This window comes from Pristiophorus japonicus, chromosome 3, assembly GCF_044704955.1.
Source record: "Pristiophorus japonicus isolate sPriJap1 chromosome 3, sPriJap1.hap1, whole genome shotgun sequence".
Taxonomy (NCBI): Eukaryota; Metazoa; Chordata; class Chondrichthyes; family Pristiophoridae; genus Pristiophorus; species Pristiophorus japonicus.
Genome location: NC_091979.1, coordinates 273091880 through 273107625, shown reverse-complemented (window position 1 = coordinate 273107625; position 15746 = coordinate 273091880). Strand labels below are relative to the sequence as shown.

At 42.4% G+C, this 15746-nt stretch overlaps 1 protein-coding gene across 1 annotated transcript in view; it reads left to right on the top strand.

The window, feature by feature from the left end:
• cpxm2 (carboxypeptidase X (M14 family), member 2) overlaps positions 1-15746 on the top strand; it is a 222156-nt gene that overhangs the window by 75765 nt on the left and 130645 nt on the right. Inside the window, exon 4 of the mRNA XM_070875011.1 lies at positions 73-212. Within this exon, the coding sequence (XP_070731112.1) occupies positions 73-212 (140 nt within the window). The remainder of the gene's footprint in view (positions 1-72; positions 213-15746) is intronic.

Here is a 15746-nt window from a genome sequence, read left to right as displayed (position 1 = left end):
ACTCAGAAACTAAAGAAAGTTTGAGCAAATTAGTACTATAAATATATAGACTATGCCTTTTCCTACCCACAGGCTGGCATCTTTGAAGATGACTTCTATGACGGAGCTTGGTGTGCCGGTAGGAACGATTATTCACAGTGGTTTGAAGTGGATGCTAGAAGATTAACTAAATTCACTGGAGTTATAACACAAGGAAGAAACTCACTTTGGTCGTAAGTAATACTATCAGCTTTGGCATAAAAAATATCTCAAAGCAAAACACCATTTACTACTGGGAATAACGAGATTGAAGCAAAGGTTTGGGGCCCTAAAGTTAGATATGTAATAACCATTCTTTTTGTTATCACATTTAGATATGTAAATAAGAAGTCAGTATTAGGATTATTGTTGTGTTTCACGTAAGGTAAAAAAAATGTTCTATCTTTCTATTCTCTACAATGTAAAACATTGCAGTTCAAGGAAATATAAAGGTCGTTTTTCTTCAGTTCTTCACAGACACATTTTCTTCATATCACTCGCAAGTCCAACCAATAGCTCCCACTTTTTTACTTTTAATAGCTCCACACTTAGTCCTTCTTCATTGTTCACATTCTTGGCCTCACTATCTACTCTGAACTCAAACAGAACTCCCACATCGCACCCAGTGCTAAAGTTGCCTCCAACAAGCTTAGTTTATTCTTTTGTACCAAGCACTTTTTTCCTCACTAATTCGTAACTGTTTACAAATTCTAAACACATCTAAGATTTGAATGCTGCTGTCATATCTGAGGGCCTCTTTCAACATTTCCCTCATAATCTTGGACAGCATTCAAGAAGAAAGTTTGATACCTGCCTGATTGATAATCCCTCTCCCACCCCCAGATTCAACTCCTTTCTCTCCGTCACAACTTCGTTCTCTTTCTGTATTTTATCGATACTACTGCAGTTGGTGTTGTTACAAGCTTTCCTTTATTGTTCCTCCAAGCTGGTAGTACACAGTACTGCAACATCTTCATCCTCCCTGGACCTCGTACAACCTTTAGAATTTTAAAACTTTCGCTTTGGTGTCATCTATTTGCCACTTCTTAGTTTGTCTTCTTTTTCTCTGTGGTATTTTTTATTTTTCAACCTTGCTCTTTCTTAACCATCTTCTTTCTATTCTGTAGACCTTAAAACTTTAAAAAATCTTTCCTCATAGCAGTTCCCTTTACACTACAGATCAATCTTTTTACAATATTCTCAACCTTTTCTAATTGAAGTGAAGCCTAGAAATTACACCTGGCCGTTTGAACAGACTAGCACTCCACAGGGATAAGTTTAACTTCTAGCGATGGTTTAAAAAATGGACAATATATCAGGTCGGATTGGCCGGCCATTATACAGCCTACCCAATCTGCCTTTCCATTGATTGAGAAGCCAATCACATAGTGCCTGCCTTACACCATCGCTAAAAGTTAAAAGCAAGTGTTAATATAGCATTTCATTGTCCACTGGGAATGAGTTATTAACCCGAAGGCCTGTCTGCCTGCGCCAGTAGATGTGGCAGATCCCATGGCACTACTAAAAGGGCAGGAAGTTCTCCTGGTGCCCTGACCAACACTTCTGCTTCATCTATTAGCACAAAAACAGATTAACTGTTAATTCTTTCATTTACCATTTATGGGACCTTGCTGTCCATATATTAGATGCCGCATTTGCCTCCATAACAATGACTGTGTTTCCAAACGTTCCAAACGTAATAAATTGGCTACCAAACATTTGTGGTGTTTTGTAGGATGTGATATGGTGCTATATAAATGAAACTTCTTCTGTTCTCGGGTCCCTTTCTAACACGCCCTGTACTAATTTAATTCCATTAATTGTATACTTATTTTGTTAATCAACTCACTAGAATCTGCTAATTAAGTCTTTAATGTTTTAATTAGTTAATATTAGCAACAACAAAAACATAAAAATGTTTGTTTTGCTAAAGTTAATGGAAGTGTTAAATCATTATAATACTCAAAAAAAAATACAGGAACAATTTCTATGGATACCTCAGTGGATTCTCAACATGTAGCGAATTGCTTGGGTTGTGTATTCTCAAGTGGAATATATTCCATTTCACAGGCGAATCTCAGCTTGTGCAGAACTGTTCAGACTGTTCAATTTTTAGCCACTGAAGCTGCCTTCTATCCTGAAGCAGGGTTTGAAACGTGGATGTCGTGAGTGCTCAGCACACAGCTGACAGGATGAAAGGGGTGAAGCAATGCACCCACTAACAATTGACAGTGCACTGTTCTGAGAAAAGTATAACTGTTTCTCCACAAAATGATCAAAAGGGTGGTGAATGAATAATTTGGGCTTTTTTGATGTTTGAGGAAATGGTAAGTGAAGGACTAAAATGCCTCTGTTCTTTTTGGCACTCTGGTCAATAGGATCACATTAAATTTCTATGTGTGATGCTTCAATAAAACTATTAACCAATTTATTTTAAACAGGATAATTACTTTAGTAAAAAGGTCCACCCAGGAATTTGATTCAAATATATTAGTATACTAAAAGTAGCACGTAAAGAAACAACAGCCCAGGTATCTTATGTTGTGTAGTTATTGCACTGCTTGAGTTTCCGGACACTGTGAGAATTTCCATTTTACGGAATTCCTTCCCCACCCATGTTAAAATACCATGGGAAAAAATATTTCAAAACAGACTTTTCAAAATATTTGATGGAAATACAAAATTCCCTATTTGTGTTCCCCAGTTTAAGAACATAAGAACATAAGGATAGGAGCAGGAATAGGCCACCTGGCCCCTCGAGCCTGCTCTGCAATTTAATAAGATCATGGCTGATCCGATCATGGACTCAGCTCCATTTCCCTGCCCATTCCCCATAACCCTTTATTCCCTTATCGGTCAAAAATCTGTCTATCTCCACCTTAAATACATTCAATGACCCAGCCTCCACAGCTCTTTGGGACAGATTTGTGACCCTCTGAGAGAAGAAATTCCTCCTCATCTCAGTTCTAAATGGGTGAACCCTTATTCTTAAATGATGCCCCTTAGCTCTAGATTCCTCCACGAGTGGAAGCATCCTCTCTGCATTTACCTTGTCGAGCTCCATCAGTATCTTATATGTATCTTGTATCTTATAATAGAAAACAGAGATTTGGGATAAATGGTTCATTCTCTGGTTGGCAACAAGTAACTTGTGGGATGCCGCAGGGATCAGTGCTGGGACCCCAACTATTTACAATCTATATTAACAACTTGGAAGAAAGGACTGAGTGTAACGTAGCCAAGTTTGCTGACGATACAAAGATGGGAGGAAAAGCAATGTGTGAGGAGGACACTAAAAATCTGCAAAAGGACATAGACAGGCTAAGTGAGTGGGCAAAAATTTGGCAGATGAAGTATAATGTTGGAAAGTGTAAGGCCATGCACTTTGGCAGAAAAAAAATCAAAGAGCAAGTTATTATTTAAATGGAGAAAGATTGCAAAGTGCTGCAGTACAGCAGGACCTGGGGGTACTTGTGCATGAAACACAAAAAGATAGTATGCAGGTACAGCAAGTGATCAGGAAGGGCAATGGAATCTTGGCCTTTATTGCAAAGGGATGGAGAATAAAAGCAGAGAAGTCTTGCTACAGCTATTCAGGGTATTGGTGAGGCCACACCTGGAATACTGCATGCAGTTTTGGTTTCCATATTAACGAAATGATATACTTGCTTTGGAGGCAGTTCAGAGAAAGTTCACTAGGATGATTCTGGAGATGAGGGGATTGACTTATGAGGAAAGCTTGAGTAGATTGGGCCTCTACTCATTGGAGTTCAGAAGACTGAGAGGTGATCTTATCGAAATGTATAAGATTATGAGGGGGCTTGACAAGGTGGATGCAGAGGGGATGTTTCCACTGATGGGGGAGACTAGAACTAGAGGGCATGATCTTATAATAAGGGGCTGCCCGTTTAAAACTGCGATGAGGAGAAATTTATTCTCTCAGAGGGTTGTAAATCTGTGGAATTTGCTGTCTCAGAGAGCTGTGGAAGCTGGGACATTGAATAAATTTAAGACAGAAATAGTTCCTTAAACAATAAGGGGATAAGGGGTTATGGGGAGCAGGCAGGGAAGTGGAGCTGAGTCCATGATCAGATCAACCATGATCTTATTGAATGGCGGAGCAGGCTCAAGGGACCGTATGTTCTTATTTCTTATGTTCTTATGTTCTTATGTTTCAATAAGATCACCTTTCATTCTTCTAAACTCCAATGAGTACAGGCCCAACCTGCTCAACTTATCTTCATAAGTCAACCCCTTCACCTCAGGAATCAATCTAGTGAACCTTCTCTGAACTGCCTCCAATGCAAATATATCCCTCCTTAAATACAGAGGCCAAATCTGTACACAGTACTCTCGGTGTGGTCTCACCAATGCCCTGTACAGTTGTAGCAGGACTTCCCTGCTTTTATACTCCACCCCCCTTGCAATAAAGGCCAACATTTCATTTGCCTTCCTGATTACTTGCTGTACCTGCATACTAACTTTTTGTGTTTCATGCACAAGGACACCCAGGTCCCTCTGTATTTTGTAATCTCTCTCCATTTAAATAATAATTTGCTGTTTTACTTTCTCCTTCTAACACTGCCTTCACACCCCAGAATTCTCCACCGAGCTTCATACTTTTCATTAGATTGTCCTTTGTGTCTATTCGCTGTTGTTCTTTTGTACATCATGAAAGTTAAGTGAACAGGGAGGAAGACCAATCATTTATTGGGGATGCAACTAAGAAGTGATTAGCTCTCAGGATTAGAAATTCCTTTCCAGTTATACTCCGTAGAATGATCGGGGATTGCTTTGCCGAGAGCCTCTAGAACATCTAGTTGTTGGGTTTCAACTGCCTGCTATAGTACTGAGCCACACAAACCAGGAATGTGCCACAATGATTCTTGTCTTGTGCTCCGTAAGCTGATCTTTGCCAGAGCAGCAACAGGAATATATATTGCAATTAGCCATAGGCTAGAAAAGGGAAACAATTATGAGAGTTCCCATTCTCAATCATTATCCTTGTGAGGACAAAGTCAGGCTGTGCTGTGGCACCCTCCACAGTCAAATAGCTGCGGACACTCACCGGCAGAGCTCACACATGAAGAATGGTCACTTGGGTGAGGTACTGAAACAGGTCAGGTGCCATTTGCGGAACTGTATTTCCACCTTTAGAAAAAGATGTGACTAGATAGGAAATAACTGTCATAAATAATGTTTTAGTTTCATTTGGCCTCTGTAACAAATAGTTATATAAAAGAAAAGTTCACCTAATTGTTAGACGGGGCAAGAATGCTTAGGTAGCCTTGGGCTCTCCGCGGGAATAGAATTATAAAGTGACTCGCAGACCTGCACTTGTTGCTGACTTATAGCGATTACGACCGAGAAATTTGTTTGCACTATGCTTTCAGGTTCTAAATGAACACATAAGTCACCAATATAATGGGCAAGAAGCACTCACTCATTTTAAACTGGAGCTGCATCCATATTAGATTGGGCTTCTCCAGAGCACATGCTGGAGGTGATGGAGGTATGAATAGAGAGTAAGAGAACGATATTCTTACCTTGGCATCACTGGTGAGGTCATTGAACTTTTTGCAACATTGCAGCCACATCCTTGCAGCTAAGTTCCTGGCATTGACCTCCTCAGCGACCTCTTCCCACTGGTGGTGGAGTTATTGCCTGGAGGCTTTCTGGTTGGGAGGAGGATCTTCCTTCTCTTGTCCACTGCTTGTACAGGGCCTCCAAGGCAGCATCGGAGAACCTGGGTGCCCAATCTGTAACATGGCTTATAACATCTAGTTGTTTGGGTTTCACCTGCCTATAAGCCATTTCTCTTCTTCCAAGCTTTCGTCGTTATCTGCAGCCAGAATGCACCTCCCCTTTTAAGAAGTGCTGGCTGCCTTTAAGTGGCATCAGAGACGTCCAATATCTAGCCTCCATAACAGGCGTGCAGCTAATGAGTAGCACAGATAGTGCTGGCTTCACACCAGACTCATGCTAATGAGGAAGCAGCATGAATATTGTGTGTGCCTGGGATAATACTAACAGACGCGACCCATCCCCTTCACCCCTGTTTGTGCCATCCAGGTGATGATGTTGAAAATTACTCCCACTCTTATATTGTGCCAAAGCCACATAGCACAGTTTTCTTGAAGGGGGAGGTGGCAGCCAAGGATCAGCAAATAGATGCCGAAGTATCCAGGCTGTTAGAGAAACAAAGGCATGAAATTATATACAAAGCACTTCACAGCAAATGATACCATTTTGAAGTGTAGTCACAGTTGGAATGTAGGAAACGTGGCAGCAAACAGCAATGTGACAATGACCAGATAATCTGTTTAAGTGATGTTGGTTGAGCGATAAATGTTGGCCAAAGCACCAAAAAGAACTTCCCTGCTCTTCTTCGAATAGTGCCACAGAATTGTTTATGTCTACCTGAGTGAGCAGTGGCAGCTCAGTTTTATGTCTCATTCGAAAGACGACACCTCCGACAGTGATGCACTCCCTCAGTACTCAACTGAAGAGCCAGCCTGGATTATCTGCTCAAGTCCCTGGAGTGGGACCTGAACCCACAACCTTCTGACTCGAAGGCAAGAGTGATACCACTGAGCCACAGCTTTGTCAGTGGGATCAAATGCTATGGGTGCAGAGGGTAACTGATTTAGGAAACACACTGCACATGTATAGAAGAACTGAACATTGGTGGTCAACTTGGATTGGTGTGGGATATTTGAAGTCCTGCTGATTTCAAGCATGGACAGTGTGGACATGGGATCCAGACTTTGACTGTCAATGGTTATTTACACTCTTGCAATCCAGTTTTCAAGTTTCAAAGGAATATTCAAGAATAACATCCAATAATGGCCTTAAGTATTTGAGTTAAACAGTATCGGCCATCTAATTTAAAATGAGAATTCTGAATTAAAATTCCTTGTGCCATGCTTACCCTCCTAATTAAGGTTGCTATTTTTATGCTATTTCTGCAGCTGGGTACTGAACGTTTTGTTGCTTGGCCTTGGCTCCCAGCATCTCGTTCTCCCACTCTCTGCTTGCAATAGAATAGTGTGGGTGAGCAAAGGAAACCAGGCCAAGGGAAGAAATGTCATCGTTAAGTGCCTCAGCTTGAAGAAAACAGCAGTCCCAATACAGTAAGCTTTTTGTCAAAGAATTTAGTGAGAACTTTCTTTTCAACAAACTAGACTCATCATGGATGTATTTTCTACACAGATGATCAAAGATAAATCTGTTGTAAAGCCTTATCCTGAAATGTTCTATGAAGCTACCTTTCTTTGGTGATAGGTTTTCTTTCAGACTAATTAAATTCCAATTTATTCAAATAGGAATGGATTTCTAAAAGTACTGTAAGCTATTAATTAAAGAGCTAATTTGAATGGATCACGTTCTCCCCCGCCCACTGTTTGACTTGCTGCAGTAGTTGCTAGGCTGAAGAGATGGTACACTGCAGTCAAAGTATGCGTTTTCTTGGATGTAGAGCTTGTGATCAGGCTTGAATAGAGAGGTAAGTTTGCTTCTAATTTTACAATTGTCTGTAATATCCTGCATCCAAACTATATACAGCACCACAAAAGAAACCCAGCACAAGAGAAAGTGCCATTATTAATTGGCTGAAATTTCCTCCAATTAAACATTAGGAAGATCCAAGCCATTGTCTTCGGCCCTCACCACAAACTGTTCCCTGGCTACCGATTCTATCCTCTGCCTGGCCACTGTCTCAGGAGGAACCAGACTATTCGCAACCTTGACATCCTATTTGACCCCGAGCTGAGTTTCCGCTCACATGTCCACTCCACCACAAAGGCTGCCTACTTCCACCTCCATATCATTGTGCGTCTCCACCCCTGCTTCAGCCTACCTCTTGCTGAAACCCTTATTCATACCTCCAAACTTTGCTATTCAGATGCTCTCCTAGCTGACTTCCCATCTTCCACCCTCCATAAACTTAAGGTCATCCAAAACTCTGCTGCTCATATCCTAAGTCACACCAAGTCCTGTTCACCCATCACCCCTGTGCACGCTGACCTACATTGGCTCCCGGTCCACCAAGGTGTCAGTTTTAAAATTCTCATCTGCATCTTCAAATCCATCCATAGCCTCACCCCTCACTATCTCTGTAAATTCCTTCAGCCATACAACCTTCCAAGAACTCTGTGTTCCTCCAACTCTGGCCTCTTATGCAACTCCCATTTCCTTTGCCCCACCATTGGTGGCTGTGCCTTGAGCTGTCTGGGCCTTAAGCTCTGGAATTCCCAACCCAAACCTCTCGGCTTCTGCTTATTTTATATCCCTGGTAGTTTTTTTTGAATGATTCTTGTTTATGTTTTTTTGGTCCCTGTGGAGGGGTAATTTTAATTTCTGTATAAATGGTGTCTGACAGTCCAGAAATTAATACCTTTGTCAAGAGTGCCATAATTGGCATTGTTGAATTAAATTTACATAAAAAAACACTAAAACATTTAATTAATTCCACACTTGCATAAAGGCACTGTGCATGCACCTAAAACAGTTTGGGGCTTTCTGAGGTGATCATCATTATCATCATCATAGGCAGTCCCTCGGAATCGAGGAAGACTTGCTTCCACTCTTAAAATGAGTCCTTAGGTGGCCGAACAGTCCAATATGAGAGCCACAATCCCTGTCACAGGTGGGACAGATAGTCATTGAGAGAAAGGGTGGGTGGGACAGGTTTGCCGCACGCTCTTTCTGCTGCTTGCGCTTGATTTCTGCATGCTCTCGGCGATGAGACGTGAGGTGATCAGTGCCCTCCCGGATGCACTTCTTCCACTTAGGGCGATCTTTGGCCAGGGACTCCTAGGTGTTAATGGGGATGTTACACTTTTTCAGGGAGGCTTTGAGGGTGTCCCTGTAACGTTTTCTCTGCCCACCTTTGGCTCATTTGCTGTGAAGGAGTTCCGAGTAGAGCGCTTGCTTTGGGAGTCTCGTGTCTGACATGCGAACGATGTGGCCTGCCCAGCGGAGCTGATCAGCTGTTGTCAGTGCTTCAATGCTGGGGATGTTGGCCTGGTCGAGGATGCTATTGTTGGTGCGTCTGTCCTCCGAGGGGATTTTCAGGATCTTGCAGAGGCATCGTTGGTGGTATTTCTCCAGCGACTTGAGGTGTCTACTGTACATGGTCCATGTCTCTGAGCCATACAGGAGGGTGGGTATTACTACAGCCCTATAGAACACGAGCTTGATGGCAGGTTTGAGGGTCTGGTCTTCAAACACTCTTTTCCTCAGGCAGCCGAAGGCTGCACTGGCGCACTGGAGGCGGTGTTGAATCTCATCGTCAATGTCTGCTCTTGTTGGTAACAGACTCCCGAGGGATGGGAAATGGTCCACGTTGTCCAGGGCCACGCCGTGGATCTTGATGACTGGGGGGCAGTGCTGTGCAGTGAGGACAGGCTGGTGGCGGACCTTTGTCTTACGGATGTTTAGTGTAAGGCCCATGCTTTCGTACGCCTCAGTAAATACATCGACTATGTCCTGGAGTTCAGTTTCTGTATGTGCACAGACGCAGGCGTCATCCGTGTACTGTAGCTCGATGACAGAGGTTGGGGTAGTCTTGGACCTGGCCTGGAGATGGCGAAGGTTGAACAGGTTCCCACTGGTTCTGTAGTTTAGTTCCACTCCAGCAGGGAGCTTGCTGACTGTGAGGTGGAGCATGGTGGCGAGAAAGATTGAGAAGAGGGTTGGGGCGATGACGCAGCCCTGTTTGACCCCAGTCCGGATGTGGATTGGGTCTGTGATGGATCCGTTGGTAAGGATCACGGCCTGCATGTCGTTGTGGAGCAGGCGGAGGATGGTGACAACCTTTTGAGGCATCCGAAACGGAGGCGGACGCTCCATAAACCCTCGCAGTTGACAGTGTCAAAGGCCTTTGTAAGGTCGAAGAAGGCCATGTATAAGGGCTGGTGCTGTTTCCTGCATTTTTCCTGCAGCTGTCACACTGCAAAAATCATGTCCTTTGTGCCCACACTGTGATTCCGGGAGGAGCTCCTCAGCCACAGGGAGAAGACGGTTGAGGAGGACTCTAGCGACGACTTTCCCAGTGGCTGATAACAGGGAGATTCCTCTGTAGTTGCCGCAGTCAGACTTAACCATTTTTTTAAGTGATAGTGTAAGTGCGGTCAGGCAATACAGACGCCACTTCATCATGCTTGTATTCATGAGAATTCTGGGGTATTCGCAGGTGATATTAGAAGAGAATGCAAGAAGCAAGGGACATACATTGCTGTGGATGCAGACAATGTGTTGTGCAAAATTACGTGGCACTTTGGGATGACTCAAAAGACAGACTGGACACATTGATTTCTAACAACTAATGCTGACCCATGGACACAAGGCTGTTTATTGTTGGTGTGAAACTCTAATGGTTAGCATATATGCTGATGCCTGCATGGGAACCATGTGTGACTATTTGCACTAAAGGGAATACTGCAATCCAGTGAAACCTGTGTGTCCTGTCCAGGTCATTGGGGCCGAAATTGGTGAAGGCCTCTGCCCGCCCAAGTGCTGCCCAACGGATCGCTAATGGCCGCCGAGGTACCTGAAGGTACTTTGGGCAGAGTTTTGGTCAAAAAGGTCCTTGAAAGGGCGGCGGGCGGCAAAAGAGGTACTTACGCCATTAATCTGGGCGGCAGCCGGCGTGATGAAAGTGTTACCTTGCAAACTTAGTGGTTTTCATCTCCTTCATACATGTGTGCACTGTGAATGCCTGATGTGATAGATGTCTCCTGGGGGGGTGCTTAGGAGCATGTGGTGGATTCACATCTGATGGAAGAACCTTGGTCCAAATGTTGCACAGAAGATGGCACAACTCTGTGGTAGCCTGCTTTTTGATGCAAAGGTGGTGAAGAGAGGCCTCCTCTGACATGGCCAGGTGTAGGTCCCAGGTGTGGCAGAATGCCTCAGATCATGGCTTCCCAGGAATTCTCTCCCTCATTTCAGGTAGTCAGTGTATTCAGAAACCTAAAGGAACGACCAGCATCCCCTCTTTGTAAGGTTCAAAGTCAGCAGTACGCAGGAATAATGAAGAGAGAAGAAAAGTACAAAAGTACAAAAATAGAAGCCTTTACAACCGATCCAATGAATGCATGAACTAAAGTACAGCCAAAAGTACATAAAAGATGAGAAAAACAAAACGAAAAGTTTGTATCTTCTTCTTTTGCGAGACCTGCTTGAGTGGGCGAACTCCCAAACATTCCGATGTATCCAGTTTTTAAGGGCAATGCTGGTGCTATGGATGGAGCCTTGCCCAAAGTTACAAAATCCGGGCAGTAAGATATTAAAACAGGATGGCACATGGCAGTAGATCAACCTCACTTTTCACCCCCAAATCATGGAGAGCAAAACAAGGACCAGGGTAGCTGCAGGTGATGTCCTCAGGCAGTATGGGCCTCTCCTAATCTGGGCTGAGTCTCAGAAATGGAGGCAGGCTGGGAACTATTGAGATCTTCCTTTTTTGTACATCTTCAGTACTTGACTGATTGTTTTAACGTAATATTTTGAAACGTAAATTGGCTGAATAATAAGCACCTACGATGGAACACTTACGAGGCAGTGATTTTCTGGTTATAAAACAGCACCATGATCATAATGCTTGCAAATACTTTATTTTTCTCGACTGCCTTTAGCTTTTGACAGCATGGGGAAATGTTCACAGCTACACAGGAGCATCTTGCCAAAAGATGAATCAGGAGCTGGGAGCCCTGATGTTAGGGAGCACTTCAGACAGGTTTTGCTGCAGGATCTCGAGTTATTTTCTAGCTTGTTCTCAATAATGATGTTGCTGGTCACCCAGGGAAGTGCTGGAGAAGTGGAATGTTTAGAAATACGTAACCATGAAAATGTTACACAAATCAGACATTGCTGTTAGATGAATTCAGTTGTATTTTGGAATCGTACAGCTGAACTGAAGTAATGGAATCAAATTTTTAAATTGAAGAGAATCTGTGATGAGCTCTATGTTGTGGAATTGTTGATTTTTTTAACTTGTTCTCAATTGGACAGTTGTATAATCTCGTCAAAACTTTGGGCCTGAATTTGCGCTCGATTCTACTAACCTACCAGATCCACGGAGACTTGCGGTCCTGGGCCTCTATGTCTAGACCTGCGTAGAGACCCACGTATCTCGGGGTGCAGGTGGTCGCAAGTGTTCCTGGGATCGCGTGGGCCGGCCCAACCAATGAAAGAAGGAGGATCCCCATCCATGCTTATGGGGATTCTGTAGATCGGGGATTCCCATAAGCATGAATGGGGATCGCATAAAAAGCACATTATCATGCTAAATTTAAAAAAAATACATATTTAAAATTAATTAAAATACAATTTAATTTTTTTTTAAATAAATGTAAATGTTTTAAATTGGCTAAAAATGACCTAAATAATTGGAAAAAAATTATTTTTATATTTATTACCAGGCGTAAGAATTACAGGCATTTGCTGGGCAATAGTTGGGCAAATAACCCACCTCTCTGCCCGGGGATGCCCTTTTCCCAGGGATGGCTACGATCTGTCAAGAAGATTCTTGACAGATCGCAAGTTCCGGTTTTTCGTGCATGCGCTTTGTGTGCAAAAACCCGGAACTTAGGCACCCATAGGGGCCACAAAATACAGGCCAATATTTTAAAAGTTAACATAGGCCCCTATAATTTTATTTATATTTTCCCCTTTATTAAAGCTTGTTTGCTGAGCAACTCTCCCATAAATGTTCCCCCCACCTCCGAGGATAATTTCTATTCCTCCAACATTATTGTGCATCTGCTTACAATTTTTCATTACTTTTCCAGTTTGATTGTTGTTTTTTTGCAGATTGGTACTTTCCCCTTTGATTTTATTAGTTAATAATTTGTTTGGCCACCAGAGTCTTGTGTTAAAAAGAAAATATTTCACAGATATGTTTTGTATTTTTCAAAGGTATTTATTTTCTATTGAGCCCATTGTCAGTCAACTTCTAGATAGGCTCAGCTGTTGTGGCAATGATTGGGTTGCAGTCTTGAAAAAAAGTATCAAAACAAAAATAAGTACCTCTAACTAATGAGGATGATACCAGAAATGCAAGGGTAAACATATCAGGAAAGGATGAACAGGCTGGTTCTTTTTTCTCTTGAAGAAAGAAGGCTGAGCGGTAATCTAATAGAGGTCTTTAAAATTATGAAAGGTTTTGATAGAGTGGATACAGAGAGAATGTTTCCATTTGTGGGGAGGAGCATAGCCAGAAGCCATCAATATAAGATAGTCACCAATAGGGAATTCAGAAGAAACTTCTTTGCCCAAAAAGTGGTGAGAATGTGGAACTCGCTACCACAGGGAGTGGTTGAAGCGAATATTATAGATGCATTTAAGAGGAGGCTAGGCAAGCATATGAGGGAGAAGGGAATTGAAGGTTAGGCTGATAGATTTAGATGAGGAAAAACTGGAGGAGGATTGAGTGGAGCATAAACGCCGGCATGGACTGGTTGGGCCGAATGGCCTGTTTCTGTGCTGTATATCCAATGTAATCATATGTAATCCTATGTAAGAGCTGTATAATGTACCAATCAATGTTTGATTCACACAGTGATCTATATATATTTAAAATTGATGTAATAGCTATTAACTGCCACTAGATATCTTTAGCATACATGAATGCTCCTTAGTACTAACTATAATTCCTCTTGTTGATAATTCTTGTAAAAAGCTGATGTGAGCACAAAACTGGAATTACATTTTGGGCTCATTCTGCCTTTTTTTTTTAATGAGGTGTTTTTACAGTATAATTGTGTAGCCAGAGGCAGATATCCAGTCCTTCATTCATCAGTTGCGCTCCTTCATGTAAAGAGATGAACTTCCGGGTGCTAAAAATATAGATGCACGAATATCCTATCGGCTTAAGAGACTGGATTTCTGTGAAATAAAGCAGGACGGCCGGTTCCTGTGTTGGCACTCGGGGTGTCCACATCACACAGTGGAGCCCAGCAGCATCACTGCAGAGACCAGCTCCCTACTCGCAGCTTAAAAACAGAAGCATATGGCCCACAGAGGGCACTCTCTTGAATCAGGACAAGCGCGTTCATTACTGGCAGAAAGATGACTGCCCCAACACTTTTACAGTATTAAGAGTAAAATGTCTTCGACAAGATCTTTAAGATTAAATCCCGTTTAAGATCACCCTATCTCTGTGAAATTGAGAGTTCCACTGTACTGCACATGCTACACATAGCACGTACCATATTAGGTGAATTCTACTTACTCTAATTACAGTTAAACAACATTTGGATTAAAACACCCACTGAAGCCTGATACGTGCACAGATCTCTGCATGCGCACCAATTAAAATTGCATGACATATTCCTTCCATGCTGCCTGATCACGAGCCGACAGTATGCTCAACTTGGAGCAGCCACCAGAGAGGTGGAAATTGTAAGCAGGTCACTGGGGCTATTAAAGGATCACTCAGCCCTCATTAAAATCACAGCTGAGTTACAAGGCCAATTCTCATTATTGTCAGATTCTGTTTGTGTCGTGCGGTGGAATGCTGCCGGCACCAAGTAAGCAGGAGCTGGACCGGAAAGCGTGCCTAGTTTTGCACATTTAGCAATAACTATTTCAAGGAGTTTATATAATGTACGATATGCTATTAAATGACCAGTCACATTCACCCTAATTACCACCTTAAATGGAGCTAATTGATCAATGTGCAACTGAAGGTAGCTACAGGGGGAGGCTGTGTCTAGAAGTGCACTGAATACAATCAGAAGACCATGCAACTGAACTGGGTGCCCTTTTTTTTGCTTTGAAATGTGATGCCTTTCACTTTTTCTATGCTGCGTTGTAAAGAAAGTACTCAGAATATAAATCAGATGTGTGGGTGGAGATGTGCCCTGTTTCATTTAATCTTTCCGAGCGAAACAACCAGCAGTGTCGGCACTTATTAAAAATAAAACACAATGATGGAAAATGGCAATGATTTATGTGCACTAAGTGCATTTTAAAAAGGCAATCAATTTGCTGGATATCTCTGGGATCATTATGATCTTTGCAGCTTATTCAATAAGGTTGGCTCTTCTTGGGGAATAATTAATTCATTGAATTGTCAATGTAGTTTTCAAATAGATATTTTTCCACAGCCAACAAGCTATCCTTTTTTCTTCTCTATCCATATGGGTGTAAAGTGGGAATGAGAATGTTACCAGGGCATACTTATGGGCTACCACAATCTTGGTCGATTTGCATGGGCTGACCCAGCGTGGATCAACACAGTGGAAAACTGCAGATCGCAGGTGATTCTGGTGGGAAACTCACTGTGCTTTTTCAGAAAGCTAACAAAACTCTGTCTAAAGCCACTGGGGCGAAAGGCTATACTCAGATCTGGTGTAATCATTAATTGACATGTACATTCTGAAATTTGCTTTTAGCAGAACAGCCTTGGTTGTATTCAGCCACTCTGTTTATTTTACTGCATGTTGGATTGAATAATATTATTAAAATCTGTTTACAGATGAAAAACTAACTGTACAACAATGACACACATAGCTTAGGCTGTTAACTTATTGACTGGGGTTGAAAAGGAATTGGAAGCATTTTATGGAAAAAATATAATGTGAAAGGAGTTCTAGACAGTGGGACAAGAGTCAGGGCAGCAGGTCTCACAGGCTAGTTATTCTTTCTGTATGGGTATCTGTAACAATTACTAGCATTTTCCAAATCTCTGTCTTTCTGAACTTCTGGCCTTCTTCCAGGCC